Source organism: Lepidochelys kempii, chromosome 7, assembly GCF_965140265.1.
Source record: "Lepidochelys kempii isolate rLepKem1 chromosome 7, rLepKem1.hap2, whole genome shotgun sequence".
In the NCBI taxonomy this organism is placed as follows: Eukaryota; Metazoa; Chordata; order Testudines; family Cheloniidae; genus Lepidochelys; species Lepidochelys kempii.
Genome location: NC_133262.1, coordinates 28,245,279 through 28,264,905, shown reverse-complemented (window position 1 = coordinate 28,264,905; position 19,627 = coordinate 28,245,279). Strand labels below are relative to the sequence as shown.

The 19,627-nt window shown below is 41.2% G+C and overlaps 1 protein-coding gene across 11 annotated transcripts in view; it reads left to right on the top strand.

The window, feature by feature from the left end:
• Nucleotides 1-19,627, top strand: part of CACNA1D (calcium voltage-gated channel subunit alpha1 D) — a 324,483-nt gene that overhangs the window by 276,063 nt on the left and 28,793 nt on the right. For all 11 annotated transcript variants that reach the window (XM_073351550.1, XM_073351554.1, XM_073351555.1 and 8 more), the window contains one exon: nt 195-325. In XM_073351550.1, the coding sequence (XP_073207651.1) occupies nt 195-325 (131 nt within the window). The remainder of the gene's footprint in view (nt 1-194; nt 326-19,627) is intronic.

The window sequence follows — 19,627 nt, the reverse complement described above, 5'->3', positions numbered from 1 at the left end:
CACTTAATTCTAATATTGAGCTAGACTGTCTGCTAAAATATTGCTTTATGCTAGGTTTAGGTTATCTTATGAAAAGGGGAAAGCATAGTGCTTGTTGCACCCATCACATTTGTTTTCCTGAATCAGATCTGAGTGTTTAGGCTATTGGTGAAATGTGCTGACTTGGGAGAGATCTGTCTGGTCTGTTCATTTAGATGATGAGGTAACCGTGGGGAAGTTCTATGCCACCTTCCTGATACAGGACTACTTTAGGAAATTCAAGAAACGCAAAGAACAAGGACTGGTGGGGAAACATCCAGCGAAGAACACCACAATCGCTCTACAGGTGAATTTGTTTTTACATTTTAACTAACCATTTTGTAAGCTTATTTGAAATAGCAGGTAGATGACTGTTGATGATTGGGTAGTACCTCAAGGATTTTATTTAATTGACACTTTGGGTCCTTCGTTCATCAAAACATAAGAAGTAGGTTTTCTATCTATAACAAGGTAAGTGCAAAATGTCTTTCTTGGTGTGCTACTAAAACAGTAGCAAGCAGTTATATAAAAACTGCTTAAGTTTAATAGGTTCATTACAGAAATATGAGACAAAGCTGATAATAAGTCAGCTGAAATGAAGTGTCACTTCTGAGCTGTCATTTTCCTTCTCTTCTTCATGCCACTTTCTTTTAAGCTACTGGTTTTTTTGCTTGTGTTTCTGTAATGTCCTAGGGCAGGAACTCTTAAATATTTTCATAGTATGCACCATCTCTTAATGGACAGATTATCTTAAGGAACAACCTTCTCTCCCATGACTTGTCCAGTTCCTTTCCCACAGATAATCACATATACCATCTCCTCTCCTGTTTACAATTATATAACGTCACTTTGGCAATTGTGTATATGGAAAATAAATATTTGCAAAGTACTTTTGTCTGTCTTTTAATACAATTTAGCAAGCGAAAACAAGGAGAGACAGTTCCATTTGATCAGCCAGCTCTCCACAAACCACCAGCAAGTGGTCTATGGACTACTGGTCCACAGATTATAGTTTGTAAACTTCTGCCCTAGGAAGATGCCTTCTAGATTAGTGAACTGGGCTTTGAAACAAAAGGCTACCCTTGTAAGACCCCCTGTTGTTACACTTTTCCCAGTTTATGTTGGATCAGGACTTTTCTGACATTCAATTAATGCTAGGTAAATCTCCATATAGTTTAAACAGGTTTAATAAGAGTAATAACTTCTTATTTTGATCTTGAATTTTAGTACACTAGCCTGAGAAGCAGTTGATAACAGTTTCCACCAGGGAGTATTTTAATATGGGTCACATATTGTTTTCTTGAGAACTAGATGCTGATTTCCAAGTTGACATACAGGTAGGAGGGGCAGCACAGACCGACATTCACTATAGCACCTGGGAAGTTGACATATGAAAATAGGACATGTCAGGGCAGCAAGATCTTGTATTTGCATATCAGAGGAGAGATGAAATACTGGGAGATTGAGAAGAGATAAAAACAAAAACAGTGGAGTTCGGGTTGGGAGAAAAATGAAAGGTATCAGAGAGGCCTGGGAGAGATCAAATAGGAAGGTGAGTGGAGGAGGAGAAACCTGGGAGATGGTGGGCCTAACTCTGAGCAATTTTATGCCATCTGCAGCCCCCCTAACTTCAGTGAGATTGTGTGGTTGTAAGTCTTATCAGAACGTCTCCCAGCACAAAGGAGAGGGGCTTAAACAAGATGAAAGACAGCAAGGGAGCAGGACCATCTCCCCAACCGTGGGCAGTCCTACCCACTGTCTAAATCTAACTATGTCAATATTAGCCAACCACAGTGTATTAGCTAACCACAGTGTATTATGATCAGTAAGAAAAGTAGAATGGAATAATAGATTCAAAATTATTCTTCTCTCATGGTTGCAACATACCCCTCTGTTTTTTCCTTTCTTTTATCTGGCAAACCACTGTGGAGAGAGACATACAGCATTCAGATTTCATGGAACTGCTCAGTACTGTACAGTTATCGAAATTCTGTAAATAACACATCTCCTGCCCTGCTTGTCAGCTTGGACATCCTGACACTAGCAAAATTCCTCTACTTCACTGTTGCAGTGACAAAATTATACATGTAAATTTTACATTTTCAGTTTACAAAATCTTTCTCTAAATCAAATGGACTTGAACATGTCAGTCTGTCCACGTTTGAGCTGTGGGTGCGACTTCCAGCTCCATAATCCCCTTACCTCTCATCAAGCTAGTACACTAAAAATAGGCTGTAACTGCAGAAACGTGAGCTGCAGGAGAGGTTAACCATCCTGAGTACATGCCTGTCTGACATCCTGTGCAGGTACTCAGGGCTTGCAGTACCACGGCTAAATTCTGGTTTTAGCATGGAAGGTTTATGAGAGTTAGTGTAAGTGTGTCTCCTTGAGCTGGGAATCACATCCACAGCTCCAAGTGTAGACATGCCCTCGGGTAGCATGGCTTATTTCTTATGGCCCTTACTTACTACTGGGGACCCTGTTACTGGTCTGACTACTGGAAATCTTTTAAAGTGGAAATCTTAATACCTACAGGCTCAGAAATTAGCTCACCTTACAAAAAAAATGTTTATTTCCTCCTGATCCTAAAATATCTATCAGCCCTCCAGAGTGAGAGCTACCGCACCATTAAAATGGCAAATACTTGCAGGGCTCTGGGTTTACTACCTGGATTGGGTGTGCACATGTTCCACCCACATGCATGCGTCAGCTCTAGGTAGTCCCTCTATTATGCCTGCTTACTTTGACTATGAGAGGGTATTTCAGGATGACAGGATGGTGTTCCCCCTGCTGTGTGTTTGGACATGTGATAGCTGATAGCATAAAGCACTGAGTGAGTTTTCAAGCCACAGTACCAAATTCACAGGTGGCGCGTATAATAGGCCAAGTCTCCCCTGGCACAGCTGCTGCCAACCTGCTTCCGAATACCTGGGTTGTGGTGGCCACGCCTGCCCTCTGCCTCTTCCTGTCCCTTCCAGTTCCTCCTCTTCTCCACTCCACTGCCCCGTCTCCGGAGGTCCCTGCTGCTCACTGCATCCCTCCTCTCCTTCACCCCCTGCCCGCTGCTTGCCTGGTCCCTGTGGGTGGTGAGGGCCTCGCAGAGGAGTGGGGGGGAGGAGTGAAGGGACACAGCAAGTGACAGGCGGTGGGGACCTTGCGGGGGAAGAGCGGGAGGAGAGGAGGAATGTGGCGAGCAGCAGCAGGGGGAGCTGAGTGAGAAGGGTGCAGGGTCTGGGGCTGAGTGGGGGTGGATGTGGGCGGAAGAGGCGGACAGGGAGCTAGCGTCACCAAGGGGAAGCTTCACCCACTGCCCATGATCAAAATTCTCCATTCTAATTTAATAAGAGATCAAATAATTAGTAGAAAAAACACTGTTTCCAAGTAGGAATGGACTTTTCTGTTTATTGTTACTTTACTTGCAGCAAATTGCTCAAATGTGGGGATTAAAAAATGAGGAAATAGATAGGACAGAATTACTCTTTCTGTTGCCTTCATACCAGTGGGTCTCAGCACACAATAGCTGATGCTTCTCCCCTCATATACCTGCAAATAATTGTGGGATTTGGGGCACGGCATGATTTTTTGGAACATTTTTGACCATTCTGTGATGAGGCAACTGGTGCTGCTGGATGGTAGGGGCCACTTCTATCTGTCTCTCCCTGCCCCATGTTTCCCCTCTGCCTGCCTCCAAATTCTATCTGCTTCCCCAGGCCCACCTCAGATCACCTCTCCCAAAATGGAAGCTTAAATATTATTAAGCATGCATATCAGTGTCTCTTAGACTGCATAATTTAGGGACACACCACTGCCATCAAACTTGTGTTTAAACTATCTAAAGAGATTTAGTTGAATGGTGTGTGTGTAGGGTTTATAATTCTAGGCCTGTGAGTTATACCTGAGAAACTATAATTATTACACAAAGAGGTGTTTTTATTTTTTCCCACAAGCCTCACATCTTATAAAAGAATTTTTGCAAGTTTCCCCAGTAAATAGATTAAAATAATGAAAGTAGCCAGCATACAATATCACTTTGACTCGACTCTAGTGCCCTTGGTGGCACTGTTTTTGCAACGTATACCACACTTCCATGATAAACTGTATATGTGCTTTATGTAATAATGATAATAGTCTTACATATGGAGAATCACTTGCAGCCGAATGGATTGCCAGATGATTTATGTATTTTTCTAAACCATACGAAAGGTACATATATTCCTTTACCTACTACTGCAATGCAATCACCCCTGTGCTGAAAGATGGCAAGTGGTTAGCAGTGCCATAAGGTAATACAGAATGGCTTGCAAGGGGGGGAGGGATAGCTCAGTGGTTTGAGCATTGGCCTGCTAAAGCCAGGGTTGTGAGTTCAATCGTTGAGGGGGCCATTTGGGATCTGGGGCAAAAATTGGGGATTGGTCCTGCTTTGAGCAGGGGGTTGGACTAGATGACCTCCTGAGGTCCCTTCCAACCCGGATATTCTATGATTCTATGACAGGAAGTGAAGAATACCACCGCCAGTCCAGTGCTGAATTTGTAGTGAAAGAGGTGCCGGGGCTCAAGCAATTAGATACTTTCATAACTAATGCAGCAAACCCAGAAGTGCCAGGGCTATGAACTATCAAGCCCATAGGTGCTGGGGCTATGAACTGCCAAATCTAGAGGGGCCGGGGCTATACACTGCCAAGCCCAGAGGAGCTGGGACAGCCCTGGCACAAATTAAGCACTGCTCTAGTCACTGAAGTAACTTTGAGAGATGAGGTTGCTCACTAAAGTTGCGATGGAACAGAGTGTAAGAAAGCCTTTGAAGTACTCCCTTATTTTGATCAAGGCTTTCCTACAACTGCATCCTATTGTTCATGTAATGTAACCCTTCATTTTAGAACTCTGGTTAATTTACATGTACAGATACTCAGGGGAGGTATGTTGGTCATCTCCTGCATTTTTTGAAAAGACATGACTTTGTGGGAGACTGTGCCTGGCCTCTGCATGGGTGCACCAGGGAGAGAGGATGCAAGGAGCTTCCCCCTCCTGTTGCACACCTACACAGGGGCCGTTCTTTATGGCAATCTGTGTGCTCAGTGCTGCCATTGGTGCTGGTCTTTCCATAGAGCAACTTCGTGGGCATGACTGAACTTCCACTATAGTCAGTGCTGGTCATTACATTGACCTCAGTGAGCTGTTGAGTGGGGAATACTCTCTTGGCATTCCTTGAACTTCCAGGAAGGACTGGCCTCTGTTCTTCGCTCAGTGCAGTATGTGCCTAAAAGGCAAAATATTAGCCAAATTCTGCACTTCATTACACCCAATCCAACTTATTGACGCCAGTAGGGTAGCAAGGTCTGCGGGTAGAATTTGGCTTACTAGTTGCTGGTAATCACCAGTAGGGCTGTTAGGGCATGTCTACACTTACTTCCGGAGTGATCGATCCAGCGGGACTCAATTTATCGCGTCTAGTGAAGACCCAATAAATCAACCACCAAGCGCTCACCCATTGACGCTGGAGAGAGAAGCGTAGGCGACGTCGACAGGGGCACCGCAGCAGTAGACCTACCACAGTGAAGACACCGTGGTAAGTAGTTCTAAGTACGTCGACTTCAGCTACGCTATTTTCGTAGCTGAAGTTGCGTAACTTAGACCGACTTAGCTCACCGCCCCACCCCCAAGTGTAGACCAGGCCTGAGTTGTACATATTTTCACAAAGAATGCCATAGCCTTTTTAGTACGACTAGCAAAAGGAAAGCAAAATGTTCACATTGCATTTTTGAAATCACACATGCTGAAGTACTGTAGTAACTCCTGCTAAAAACATGCAAAATGCAACTTTTTTATTTCAAATGTCAAGTGTTAACCCAAGAGCAAAACCATCTATCACCAGTAGGGCTGCAGGCAACCAACAAAATATTATGGTGAACCTGTTCAAAGGCAGCTGACAGAGAAAATAAACAAGGACAGAGTTGATGACGTCCAGTTATCTCTAGGAGAAAATCATCAATTAAGTCAGTGAAATTTGTGTGTCAGATCTGGTCTTAAAACTCTTCTCCCATTGGAAAGCATTAACTTACCTTACCCCCTTCTGTTGCTTTTCTGCTACAACCCTTTTTACACTCTTTCAAATGTAAATTAACCTCATTTTACACATCTATTTAATGCCAAATTGATGCAAACATCTCTATTTTGCTATGACATCCATTTTATGACTCATTACACCCATTGTGTACCTCACACCACCCTCTCCTGAATTTAGCCTAGAGAAATCCAGGGAGTTGCTCCACCTCCCACCCTCATGCAGACGCACACACATTAAAGCTCTCATAGTAGGAGTGACAGTAATGCTTGGAAAGCACTCTTCTCCTCCTCCAGCATAAAAGCACTAAACTAGTTGGCCTCTCCCACCTTTCTGAATGAGAAATATCCTCAAGTACCCACGAATTCCTGCCACCGAGACCAGGGTGGCCAGACCAAGACAACTCTGTGGCCACTACTTTTAAGGCTCTTGCAGCCTTTTCAATCACTCTTCAGAAAGGCCAAAAGTTTAAGACACTTTTTAGTCCCCTCCAACTGTATACTCACTTGGAGCCTGAAAGATGCACCTGATGTACATATCATTTGCACGCTGTTTTTTAAATAAATCCCACACAACCCTAATATATTGTTGTACTTGTGTCTGCCTTGAAAGATGAATAAAATCAGCTTTTTTAAAAATTTACTAGAAATATGACAACCTATGGCTTATTAGGTTTTTGACTGCCCTCCAATTACAGTTACATTACAAATAAATATGATAAGTCACAGTTCTGTTTAAACCCAGGAGCTTAGTCATAGGCCACATATTAGGGCTCTTTGGGCAATATTTAACAGCCTCCATACTACACATAATACTCTTTAAGCTAAATGAAAGTCAACTCAGGAAGCCATTTTGCAACTTGCTTGATAAATCCATGCTATCTTGAGCTGTTTTTTCCTTATTGGGAAACTCAAATGTTGGTGAGATAATAAGTAGCACTCTTCTCAGCATTGTAGAAGAGGCAGTTTTGCTGTTGGTCCCCCCATCTTTTGGATGAGAAGTAAAACCAAGGCCCTAACCCCCAAGAGCATATTGGCTTTTTTATAGGTGACCCAAACAAAAGGTATCCTGGCTGAATTCCAGTTTGAGTAATTATATTCTGCCGGCTTATCAAATTTCCCTGCAGTTCCCCAAAGTTCCTTTCCTTAACTATTGTGTGCTATTAAAGAATTGTCACATTCTATTCAAGAAATTAATGCATTTCTGTTGTGGATGAAGTGAGTGTTGAATATTTAAAGTTTTATAAGAATTTGGAGATCCTTTTTGTGAAAAAAAAACCCACCATGCAACATAATATACTATTTGTTTTTATCATTATATTACACATATCTTTTTGCATATTATTCTGTGATAGAGGAAACTTTTTACGTGTGTCATCAGTCTCTACCTAAAATTTAAATCATTTGATGAAATTTAAAATACTACCAATTGAGTAATGATATCTGGAAATAGTCACATGATTCCATTTTAAATCATACTAGAGCCTTAATTATGCTAATACAACTAGAAAAATCAGTTATATAGCTAATAAAAAAATTAAGATAAGGCATTCTGATTAGGAGCAAATGACAAATTAAAGAATTATCTCCCTAGATAAAATGTAAATCTCTCAAAATCTGATTAAATTTGCTGTTTCCATATGCTTTGGGATGCCTTTAATAAGTTATTTGTTACTGATCATCTCATCAATATGTAGTTGCATTTCATTTATACTTTATGAAATCTTTGGCATGTTTTTCATTATATAGTGATTATAGGAGGTGGCTGAATGGATAACATCACAGCATAAATACACGTTTATTTTAAGAAAACCAATAGTTCTCTACTTTTTCACATAATGCACCACTTCTTAAGCAGCAGATCCTCTCATGGGCTAACTCTTCTTCCCACACTGATTCCACATCTTCCCTGCAGCAAATATAGTATTAATTGAAAAGAATATTAGGTGAGTGCTAAGGAGCCAGCATGGAAATAAACTCATCTTAATACAGTGAGTGAAGTTTATTTGTTAATATTCCTCAGTGTTGTATCTGTGCTGCTCATATTCTCTTCCTGGGCATGGGGTTTACTTTTATTAGTATAAAGTCCCCTGTATATTGTCAGGGCCCACTATTCTAATGTCTCCAGCTCACCATGCAGTTGCGTTATATCTTGCAAGGTGGTAGCAACCGCTACAGTTTTGGTGTCATCCACAAATTTGATTAGTTTAATTTACACCAGAAGAAGAACTGATGAAGGAACATGAAACAGCTGGGCAACGTGCGTAGAAGTGGCCTTCCAGGATTTTTTTGTTTTCGTTTGGAGTTTTTAAATTCCATTTAGAACTGCCTCTAGATATTCTAACAGTGTCCTTGATGGGGCTACACCTGGTACGTAGCATCACCCACCCATGTGTGCTCTGCAAAACAGCAGTGGTCTGCAGACCAATGTTTGAGAAACGCTTACATAAACTAACCTTGAACAGAAAAAAACAAAACAAAACAAAAAAAAATGAGGAGTTCTTGTGGCACCTTAGAGACTAACAAATTTATTTGGGTATAAGCATAAGCCCAAATAAATCTGTTAGTCTCTAAGGTGCCACAAGTATGCCTCGTTTTTTTTTTATTTTGTTTTGTTTTGTTTTTTGCTGATACAGACTAACACGGCTACCACTCTGAAACCTGTAATCTTGAACAGGTTATAGGAGAGTGAAACCATAAACAAAGAAGACCTGCCTTATCACATATTGTATTGCTGCCCATGATGGCTTATTTTACCATCCATCTTTGATTTTCGCTTAGTCTGGTATAACAACTACTTGGAAGTAAATGTTTTTCTGAGGACTTTATTAATCAAAATTAAAAAGACATACCAAGTATCCTATATACTTGAATTCTCTGCACATCTGGATGAGAATGTAGTTTGCACAACTTGCCTCATTCCAAAAATACCTGGCTACAAATTAAAATTTGTGGGGGGATTAGCTGAACATATTTTTGTCTGCCCATACTGGAAGAAAGACAGGAGGCAATGGACGTGGTTTAATGAGGCCACTTAAAAATCTGGGAGTGCCCAGCAATAAATTGTACAGTGCAGAAAGGAGGAGAATCGGCTCTCTGCTGTTCCAGATGTAGGAGCCTGAAACCCCCTTGCTCAACTCCCTTAAAGGGATGCTTTCCTTGAAATCCTTTTCTAATGCATTTTATCCAATAACTGTATACCTTCCATACTGAGTACTGCACTGAACATCCTTTTACATATTAAGTTGCAACATTATAACCTAAACCCCCATTTCACCACGCAGGGTCCCCAACCAGCTCTGGGAAAGGCAAAAGAAAGAAAACAATCCACCCTGCCTCTGCCCTCCAATCTGGTGGTGAGGGAAAAATTCCTTCCCAGCTCCCCAAGTTCATGAATTGGTGCTGCCAAGCCAAACCTTGTAAAGAGGGCCTTTTGGGGGCTACAAGGGTATTACCACCACCCCCTACACTCTTCCGATCAGCAAGAAGAGCAGTGCAGTGACCTTGTCCTGACCTGGCCCCAACTGCTTCCAGCCCTTCCTGTCCATTTCTGTAAACTTTCCCCCTTCTACCCAACTGCTGTAAGGGAGCCCTTAAAGGCAGTGGCCCTTTTCTTCCAGCTAGCCAGACAGAGACCCCTAACATAAAAGTTGCAGTGGGCACCTTATCGTGTGTTTTCTCTATAGATGTGCAAAAGCATCTTATAATACTAATACTGCATTTTATAACATAGAAACGTTTGCCTTGTTCATCAACAAAGATATATTCTTCCAACATAGAAATACAGGAACCAGGAATGGTTTTACCTGATAGAGTTGCGAAATAAACATATGTACCTCAGAGAGCTTCCTTCTGTGTAAAATGTACACAGAGGCACACAGCACTGTAACCTTATAAATATGGGTAATAATAATAATTGCCCCTGCCTTTACATAGAGGAACCCTTCAACCCAGTTGATACAGTCATTGCATGGGCCGTTGTAGTTTGGAAGGCAAAATAAATAACAGTACCAGAACCACTCCATCTAAGAACAGTCAGAAAGGGTCAGGGATTAAGCCGACAACTCAGCCACTTCTCTGGAAGAACAGTGAGTGACTAAATTCCATCCTAAGAACTCTCATCTCTCCGGCCCGATTCCAAGCCGATTAAAATGGTGATGTTTGAGTTACAGCTGTTCTTGTTTGTGAATGGTGAGGGCTTCCTGGAACTAATAGAAGCTCAGCTATCAAGTGTCCAGTCAGATGTTTTTCTCCATAAAGTTTGCCTCAGACAAATTCCAACTAGTGCATTTTGCCTTGGGAGGTTCTGAGGGCAAGACAGTTCACTTCAACATAGAACAAATGTCAGACCAGTGAATATTGTACCTACACGAGAATCTAGTCAGGGGTCTGCTGTGTGGGAAGAAATTCTGCTAGGGCAGGATATCTCACTTTGAGATATCTGCACTTTGAATGTGCAGTTGTAAGCCATCATATGCAGCACAAGTTGAGAGAGAAGGGATAATTGAGTAACTGGTCAGTTCATCTCCCTCCCCAGAGTTCATGGCACTGAACACTGGAGTTAGTGCAGTCCATACTGCAAATGGTGGGTTTTGTCCATTGCCTTGCATGCTATCCTATCTGAATTTAGTTGTGTAGGAGTTCCTTTAAAAAAAACAAATACTGAATAGGAAGCTGACACTGGCTTCTATAGCCTCCAGCCCTTGTTGATTGTACGTGGCACTTCACACCCCGAAAGAACTACAGGTTCAGAATGGTCTTCCCTGCTAACAGCTGAAGAAGCATGATGTGGTGAATTGTTGGAATCCAAAGAGACATCCCCATAAATACAGCAGAGCTACTCAACCATTGGACATACAGGCCACAGTGACTTGCAGAATCATTGCTGATGAAAAGTATGTCACATCTTGAGGTTTTTTGAGGGAGCTGCCTACTTGATGCAGAATGATAATTCTAGCACTAGCCAAGTGCTCCTTTTCACCCTGATTTCTGCCTGCTGGAGAGAAGCTTTTCACTAGGCTAGATCGTTAAGTGAAGGATGAGTTGCCTTAGCCTGGATGTGAAGATTGCATAAGTGAAGCATGTCATGTTCAGTGCTGTATCCTGCCCACATTTTGCTATCCCCATTTCAAACGCACCGTATCTGCTTCCTAACCTCTAGATGATAACCTCTGAAAACAAAAGAAAGGTGATTTATTGCATCCAAATGAGGATGGGCCTTCCAATCCAGAGTTAAAATAAGGTGCAGATTCATCCAGCTATATCCCCATTGAATCATAGATTGTATTGTTATTGTTATTAATTTGTAGTGTCAGGATCCCATTGTGCGAGGTGCTGTTCAAGCACATAGATCCCTGCTCTCGAAGGTATACATTCTACTTTGAAGCCAGACACAGCAAGTGAGGATGACAAACAAAAGGAAGGAAGTGGGGTGGACAAGGGTAGGAAAGATAAGGTCACGGTGACATGGAAAGCTATTGCATAAATTGATGGTTCCAAGTCAACTAAAATATTAAAAATAAATTAATAAAATCATCTGTAACTGGCCACTTGTAGCCAGAACACCATCCATCCTCAATTCCCTCTCTAAATCCTGAAGGCTTTCCAAAAGAAAGGGGGTCAGAAGAGGCAACAGAGACTCATAAACAAATGAGGGGGCACAATAGCCAGAGTAGGGATCACAGTCAGGCTCTAGAGGGAGTGGAGGAAATAGCCTAGCTACAAGTCAGCAGATAATGGGTTGCCACAGATGTTAGTTACAGAGCTTTCTGGCAAGCTTAGGGTTCTCAGTTGGCTTTATAATTAGGCCTATTATTTGTCCCTTAATTATAATCTTTAACACTATGAGTAACTCATGAGTCTTAAGCAATAAGGCCTACATCTGAGCCATTTGATTTCACCCAAGTTACAGGTATAGGCTGACAGGATTTACTTGAACAATCTGCCATTGATTTTCTTCTTAAGTGAAGCAGAAATTCTGCCTAACTGAATATTTTTAGACTGTTTCTTTTTAACCTTTTCAATAGGTAATCGTTCTAGCTAAAGAGAGCTCTCGTACTCCAGATTTTCTTAACAGCCCACCAATCTTTAAATTCCACCTTAATATTGTCCTGCAATTCTTTATTGGAAAGCCTCTTTACATTTTGAATTTGATTTCTTGATAGAGAATAATATACTGTTGTTTCCATTAATATCTCCTTCTCTCTCTCTCTCTCTCTCTCTATATATATGTATATATATATATATATATATATATCCGGTGTTGCAATCAGACAAACGACTCACCTTTTTCCCTAGAAACATTATTAAATGGCATTATGAGGCATGGAACCATGACAGAAATGGCCACACTGTTCTGAACCAAAAAGAATGCCAAACACCCTGTAGATAAAAACAGGGGATCCTCAAGACTAGATGTTTAAACTCTTGCCAAGCCAGCCACGCCCCACCCCCAACATACCCTTAAAGACAAAAAGTTATTTGATTTCTGATATATCTTTGAACACCATTTCCATTAACTTCCCAATAATCAAACAATGATTGCATCAAGATGCATGCTGTTGATAAACCTAGAGGAGGAGCAGTACTATTTCCCCATGCAGACTGAGGGGAACCAGACAATGTCAGGATAAATAGAAAAGGGAAGTTAGGCCGCCTACAGTGACATGATCATGAAAGGGCAGTCCGGTCTTTAACTTGCAGGGAGCAGTACCTAATCCTTGTTTATTAGTGGGAGCCACATGTTCAACTGGAGAGCTCCAGTTTGGGGCCGGACAGGGCAAGTGTATGGCAATGATACTAGTAAATAAGAATGTCCATCAGATAAATCATCCTGCATAAGTCCTTGTCCCAAAAGTGGAGGAGTGGAAACTAGTGAACAGGGTCCTGTAAAAGTTCCAATAGAAGATATTGTCTGTATCTCTGCAGGGCCCCTTCACCAGGGGCAGGTTGGATTGTAAAGTCTGTGGTCTTGGTTCGGCCAGCAGTGGTAATGTAAGAACATACAGGTGACTCCCAAGCAGTATCCAGGGTGGGGACCATATGGCCAGACGTTTTGGCTTGATATTGGGTAATAAGCATCCCTACTGGGGTCGGTCTTACTGGATATTGATCTCTATGAGGAACAGATATACTCAGTCCAGACCAGATATGAATCCTCACAGGGTCAGCCCCACTAAATCTCACAGGAAATGTATCCTTGCTGGGGTCATCCCACCTTGGTCCATCTTCCTCCTCTTCCTCCCATCAAGTCCACACAGTTGCTCACTCATGATGAAATCCAGGCAGCTCATGAGTGGTTCATGCACATAGTTCCTCATGTGATAGAAGTAGAACTACGTGTGTATAAAACTCGCAAAGATCTCTTCCCTCACCATCACAGAACTGAATAAAGTACTTCTAAAATAAATACCATTAGAACACTGAAATAAACAAAATAACCTGCTGAATCATTAATATGAGATACCCCCAGTTCTTTGCAGGGTGTCTACACACTTTCACCAGTACACCTTTCCATGAACAGGTGAAGCTGCAATCAGTTGGGTCTGCTGTTCTTCAGGGTGTAGGATGACCACTTCAGGATAGGGGGGTACTGCTTCCCTCTGGCATCCACACCTTTTGGAGCCCTGCCTGCACCAGCTTCCCAGTATCTCCTCTTCCACCAGAATCACAGTGGCACCACTGCTGGCCATGGCCTTTGGCACAAGTGCCTCTGGTTGGAAAGGATGATACTTCTGGCCCTCTCTGGGTACAGGGACCCCAGTTCTTTCAGATGCCACTGAAGAGCCAATTCTGGGCCTCCAGTTTCTTCTTTTGTCATACCATGCCCATCTACTGCTGGATTATGTTTCTTGCTGGATGAGGGCTTCAGACAGTACCCCCATCTCCACCACCATCGAGGACCATTTTGCCTTTATACCTAGGGTTTTCTGCTAGCAACTGTATAAGACTGTCACCACTAAGTCACCACTGTGCCCACCTGTGCCACCAACAGTCCCAAGTATAGTAACTAGTTGAGTCTAAAGACCAAAGCACCTTTGCATTTTTGAAAAATGTTTAAAATCTGGGAAATGATTGATCTTTAAATATTCATGGTAAATAGGCCTAATGGCCTGTGATGGGATGGTAGATGGAGTGGGATCTGAGTTACCCAGGAAAGAATTTTCTGTAATATCTGGCTGGTGAATCTTGCCCATATGCTCAGGGTTTAACGGATCGCCATATTTGGGGTTGGGAAGGAATTTTCCTCCAGGGCAGATTAGAAGAGGCCCTGGAGGTTTTTCGCCTTCCTCTGTAGCATGGGGCACGGGTCACTTGCTGGAGGATTCTCTGCTCCTTGAAGTCTTTAAACCACGATTTGAAGACTTCAATAGCTCAGACATAGGTGAGAGGTTTTTTGCAGGAGTGGGTGGGTGAGATTCTGTGGCCTGTGTTGTGCAGGAGGTCGGACTAGATGATCATAATGGTCCCTTCTGACCTTAGTATCTATGAATCTATGTGCAGCTTGCTCACTAGGACAACTTATATTCTTCTTTAGACTCTGTCTCTTGTCTGAGATCTGTACTTTTCTTATCTCACATAAGCTTATGTAAACTACAGAATTGGAAGGACAGAATATAAATGTTTTGTGATTCTTGTAACAAGGCAAGCATGTTTAAAAGGGAGATTGTGCATTCCTCAGTGGGGAAGAGAAGATGTTTTTCTCTGGGATTTAATTTTCATTGGAAATTAATGGTAGTCCCTTTAAAGAGGGGGATTATGGGAGTGTTTCTGGATATAAAAGCACCTGGGTTTCACTAGCAGCTTCTCTTAGTCTTAGACTGAACAATGAGATTACTTTGCTGTTTTGTGAGAGAAAACTTGTTTTGCTTTAATTATCTGAGTTTGTTACTTGGGGATAGGATTTGCATTCATTCTTAAACATTTTAATTGAATTATTTTGAAGCTTTCAAAAACTTTTTTGGAGTTGGGAACTTTCTGCAACCTGGGAAGAGCTAGTACCCCCTGCCTATGTTCTTTTACTGTTCTTTGTTTAAGTTGGTAGAGACTTTCATTACTTAAATGAGAGCCCTACCCTACAATTTCAAACAACTTCTCTTAAATAAGTAAAATTATAAACAGCTGCAAACAGGTAGATGCACAGGGAACTTGGAACCAAGAGCAAAACAATTTTCTGCAGAATGTTACATTGCTAGGTGTCTGTCATCAAGAGTCTTAATGTAACAACTTCTATCAACAGATTAACTAGAACCTAGAACAAACAAAACCCAAACTGGCTTTTTGGGAAATAGATCTTTTGTTAACTTAGTGTGACCGTCAGTCTGCCTTTTCCAAGGTATTTGCTAACTTCAGTGAGCACTGATTGCTTCAATGAGGAACCTAATCTTAGTCTTATCTTTTCTATCTGTATGGGCTGCTCCAGAGTTGAGGAGGAAGTTAGCTCCCGCTCTGCTAGATCTAGAGTGGGGTCTCTGCATATAATTCTGTGAAACTGAAAACTTATTATGTGGGTGAGGGAGTGTCTTCCAAATGTTTAGCATACAACATGAGCATGCTTGATCCAGCAGTATTGTGGGGTGCACTGTGTATGTATGTGCCTGCTATCAGATCCTCTTTCACTCCCACATGATATTTGATTAAACACAATTGTTTTAAAATAATTTTATAGGCAGTGGAGAACAAGACATAGCCTCTATCAGGAATTCTTTACTAAGGGGTCCTGTTTGTGTCAACAAGCCCTACATCCCAGCTAGGAAAGATGATAGTGTCTGTTCTATCATGATTATACTGGATCCATCTATTTTCCTTTTTATATACTGGTTAAGGTATAAAACAAACAAAAAATGGTGGGGACCAAACCAAAAAGAAACATCTGAACGTAAGGAATGTTGCATAATGAGCCATGAGAGAGAAGTGTAGTTAAAATCACCTCTGTTGGGAACAACAATAATGCTATATGTGAAGGTCTTTCTTGTACTTCTGCAGGGAGAAATATTTAGGTAAAAATTTTTCTTCATGGCTATTGCCTCATTAGTTTTTATGTGTGTTTCTATGTCCCTAGATAAGGAAACAATTTCTGTAGCCCAAATCTGACTTCAGGAGTATAATTCAGAAGTAACTACATTTAAATCAGTGGAATTAAACAGACAATCTCAGTAATTTTTTTTCTCTTCCCCACTGTACCTCCTAATTTTTAGCCGGCAGTTAAAACATATATGGGAGGATCCACAATGGTTAGGAAAAGATATGGTATTTTATTAGTAGAGCCAAGTGAAAAATGAACACGCCATGGGGCAGAAAGGAAGTCCATTTCAAGGAAAGAGAACTCCTTTTTTAGTTCTGCAGAACCAACTGAAAAGTACTATATAGAGTCTAGGAGGAGGGATGAGTTCTGAGCCTATTTAAAGACAATTAAGGTTAAAAGAGCAATAAAGACCCTGATCCACAGTGGGTTAAAAAGTTCTCAGGGAAGTTTGTTCTGTGGGTTTAAGGAGGGAGGCTCTTATTGCTCAGTGTTAAATGTTTGAGTATGTGATTAAAGGAGAGTAGAAGCACCTGTGAGCGGCAGAAGGCTGGCCAGGCCGTCAGTATATAAAACAGAATAGAAAACACATGGTTCTTTGTTTCTCCAGTGAGTTACACTGTTACATACTAAAGGATTTTTGTTTTTAAAGAGGCAGATAATCAGGAGAATAGAAGTATCTCTAAGAATCAGCTCTGGCTATCACTCCAGCACATTGTTTACCTAGAGCTATTTGAGAATAGCGCTGGGACTGAAGAGTATGGCAGGGCATAAAGGCCCAGCAGTTTTGTTTCACCTAAGAGGCAAACAGTTACTAAATAAGAAGAAAGAAGAAAAGGAGTACTTGTGGCACCTTAGAGACTAACCAAGGTGCCACAAGTACTCCTTTTCTTTTTGCGAATACAGACTAACACGGCTGTTACTCTGAAACCTGTCAGTTACTAAATACTGAGCTCTTATTAGCTATTTTATTTAACTTTTATTTGTTTAATTTTGCTAACAGAGCACCTTTCAGCTGAGGATTTTCACAGTGCTTTACAATTAATGAAGTCTCTGTGAGGCAGGTAAATAGTGCAGCAGAGCTTAAGTGACTTGCCCAGAATCATTCAGTAGGTCAGTGTCAGAGCTTGGAAATAGAAATCGGGTCTCCTGATTCCTAGTCCTGACCCATGTAACCACTAGACAGTCCTCCCCCCACCTGACAATCATGACAAAGACAATCACTGAGAAGAACTTCCATACATTTTCAAATGTCACTCTATTGAGGACTAATAGTCTAGTTGCAAAATCCTTAGCTAACATCCAGGTGACAGCACCATCACCTCCAATCTGTGCAGAAGAAATATGTGCAATAAATACTCTTATCCTACCCCTGACATCTGTAATTGTCTATTGAGGCAATTGTGGGTGTTAATGGTTGAGGACCTGCTTTTTTAGGAGTCCCATAACTCCATACAAACACCACACCTTCCTGGCTGGCTATATCTGCCCTCTCTAGCACAAGGGGGAGGAAACAACACACCAGCAGACCCTAAAACTGATATCCAACAACTTGAGCGGAAGGGAAGGCAAATCATGCCCTGATTTTCCCTTTTTCTGCAGTCTAGCACTCTGACAAATCATAAGGCCAGTCATGTCTACTGCAGCTTCTTTATCATATATGGCAAGCTTCCATTTCTTAGTGGTTATCTGTTCTAAGTGACAAGCTATCTTCCAGCATTTAATAGTTCGGACAAAGTAGCAGCTAGGAACTGAAGAGTCTCATTATCCCACTTAATTTGCAGGAAAGTTAAAATATTTTTCCATGACTGCCCCTCTTCCTTGCCTCCCTCCTCTCTCTGGATCTCTGTTCCCCTTTTTAAAAGTAAGAGGCAGTTAAGCTTGGTATACTCCGGGGGTGGGGGGGGGGGGGGAAATATCCAACTAAGGCTCCTTTCTGCAGCATCAGCTGTTCCCTTCATATGCCCCCAGGTGACTGCTATTCAGTTCAAGGGAAATTAATGAAAAACAGGATGCAATTTCCTGAGCTCAGGGCCCTCCTGTTAGATTTTATATCAGTGCATGTGTTAGTCATTTAACCATGTGTCCTACTTGAACAAGTGCAGAGAAGTGTTCCTCAAGAAGTTAAACTGTTTGGTTAGATGAAGATCTATAAAGAATGTCATTTTTGAATGGCCATTAAGCACTGTAGGAAAGCTCAGATATTCTTTTCACGTCAGAGAATAAAGCAAAGACTTTTTTTTGTTCTTTCTCTGAGAAAGACATCAGACTGCTCTGGTGGTAGATGTGTTATCCAAAGACTAATGGAACTTTTATTTATTTTAGCATGTTCCCCAATGCCTCTGACTATATATTGCTCAGTAGATGAAAATGGAAGGGGTTGGTTCATGAGCATCAAACTTGTCTCTCAGACTTCGGTATTTTGAATGGGGAGGGCTGTCAGTGTGCCAGCTGATCAGATTTTTAAACAAGATTTACTGAAGCAGACCTAATAGCTCACTTAGTCCAGTCAAGTCTATACACTTGACAGTATAGTTACAGAGAGAAATATTCCATTAAACCAGATCATGGCATAAATCTTCTCATGTTTAATAACTGGAATAAGAGAAAACACATAAACCACAGAAAAGGCTTGGGATTGCTCCAGGAGAACCTACAACTGTAGGGCTGTGTGGTGTTAGCTCCTGAACTTCAAGTGACAACTTGAAGCAGTCGAATAAGATTATAGAGACCTCTGTCATCTAATCCCCATTTATAAAGAGCTGTGAATCTGATTTTAAAACTAGACAGATTAGGAAATCTCTAAACTGGAATCTGAATTTGGAATCTAAATCTCCATTTGAGTCCATATCTATGAAACTGCATTTGCTGTTGTCATAATTTTAAGCAAGGAAGATTACAAAGACCAGTACATTACTGGTAGAAAATTAACTGTATGCCTTTCACTAGGACAAAGAAGTATTAAGAATCTGACTGGCATTGAGCCCAGTCATTCATTGATCTCAAGAAACAGAAAGAGAGTATCTATCATCTATTCTAAGTTATTGGGGGTAGGAGGTGGAGAAGAACAACCACCTATGCTTTTTCTTATCCTTAAAGAATGTTTTTTGTGGGTTTTAATACAAAATAATCACAATATGTGAATACCAGCTTCACAGCTAAGGCTGATTCCATCGTTTGAAGAACCTTGAACCTAGTTTATATGATAGTTTTAATATCTTCTGAATTAAAGAACAAGTTAGGATTTATTAATCTTGCTTCCCTAAATACAACACAATTGTTACATCCTTGTGTCCTTTCTAGTTAGAGGAACAATACTAAATTCTCAAGGCTGAGAACAAGTACTAACCTGCTATCTGAAAAGTTTTTCTAACTGGTGGGGAATATCCTCTTTTCTCCAGGTCTATTCCTTTCCTTTTTTATTCCTCAATTATATTGTCAAGTGCTTAAAAACAAAAAACTCACCTTCAAATGCAAAGTGTGGGTGCCCCAGCTGCTATGCAACATGTAACTAACAAACACCAATCC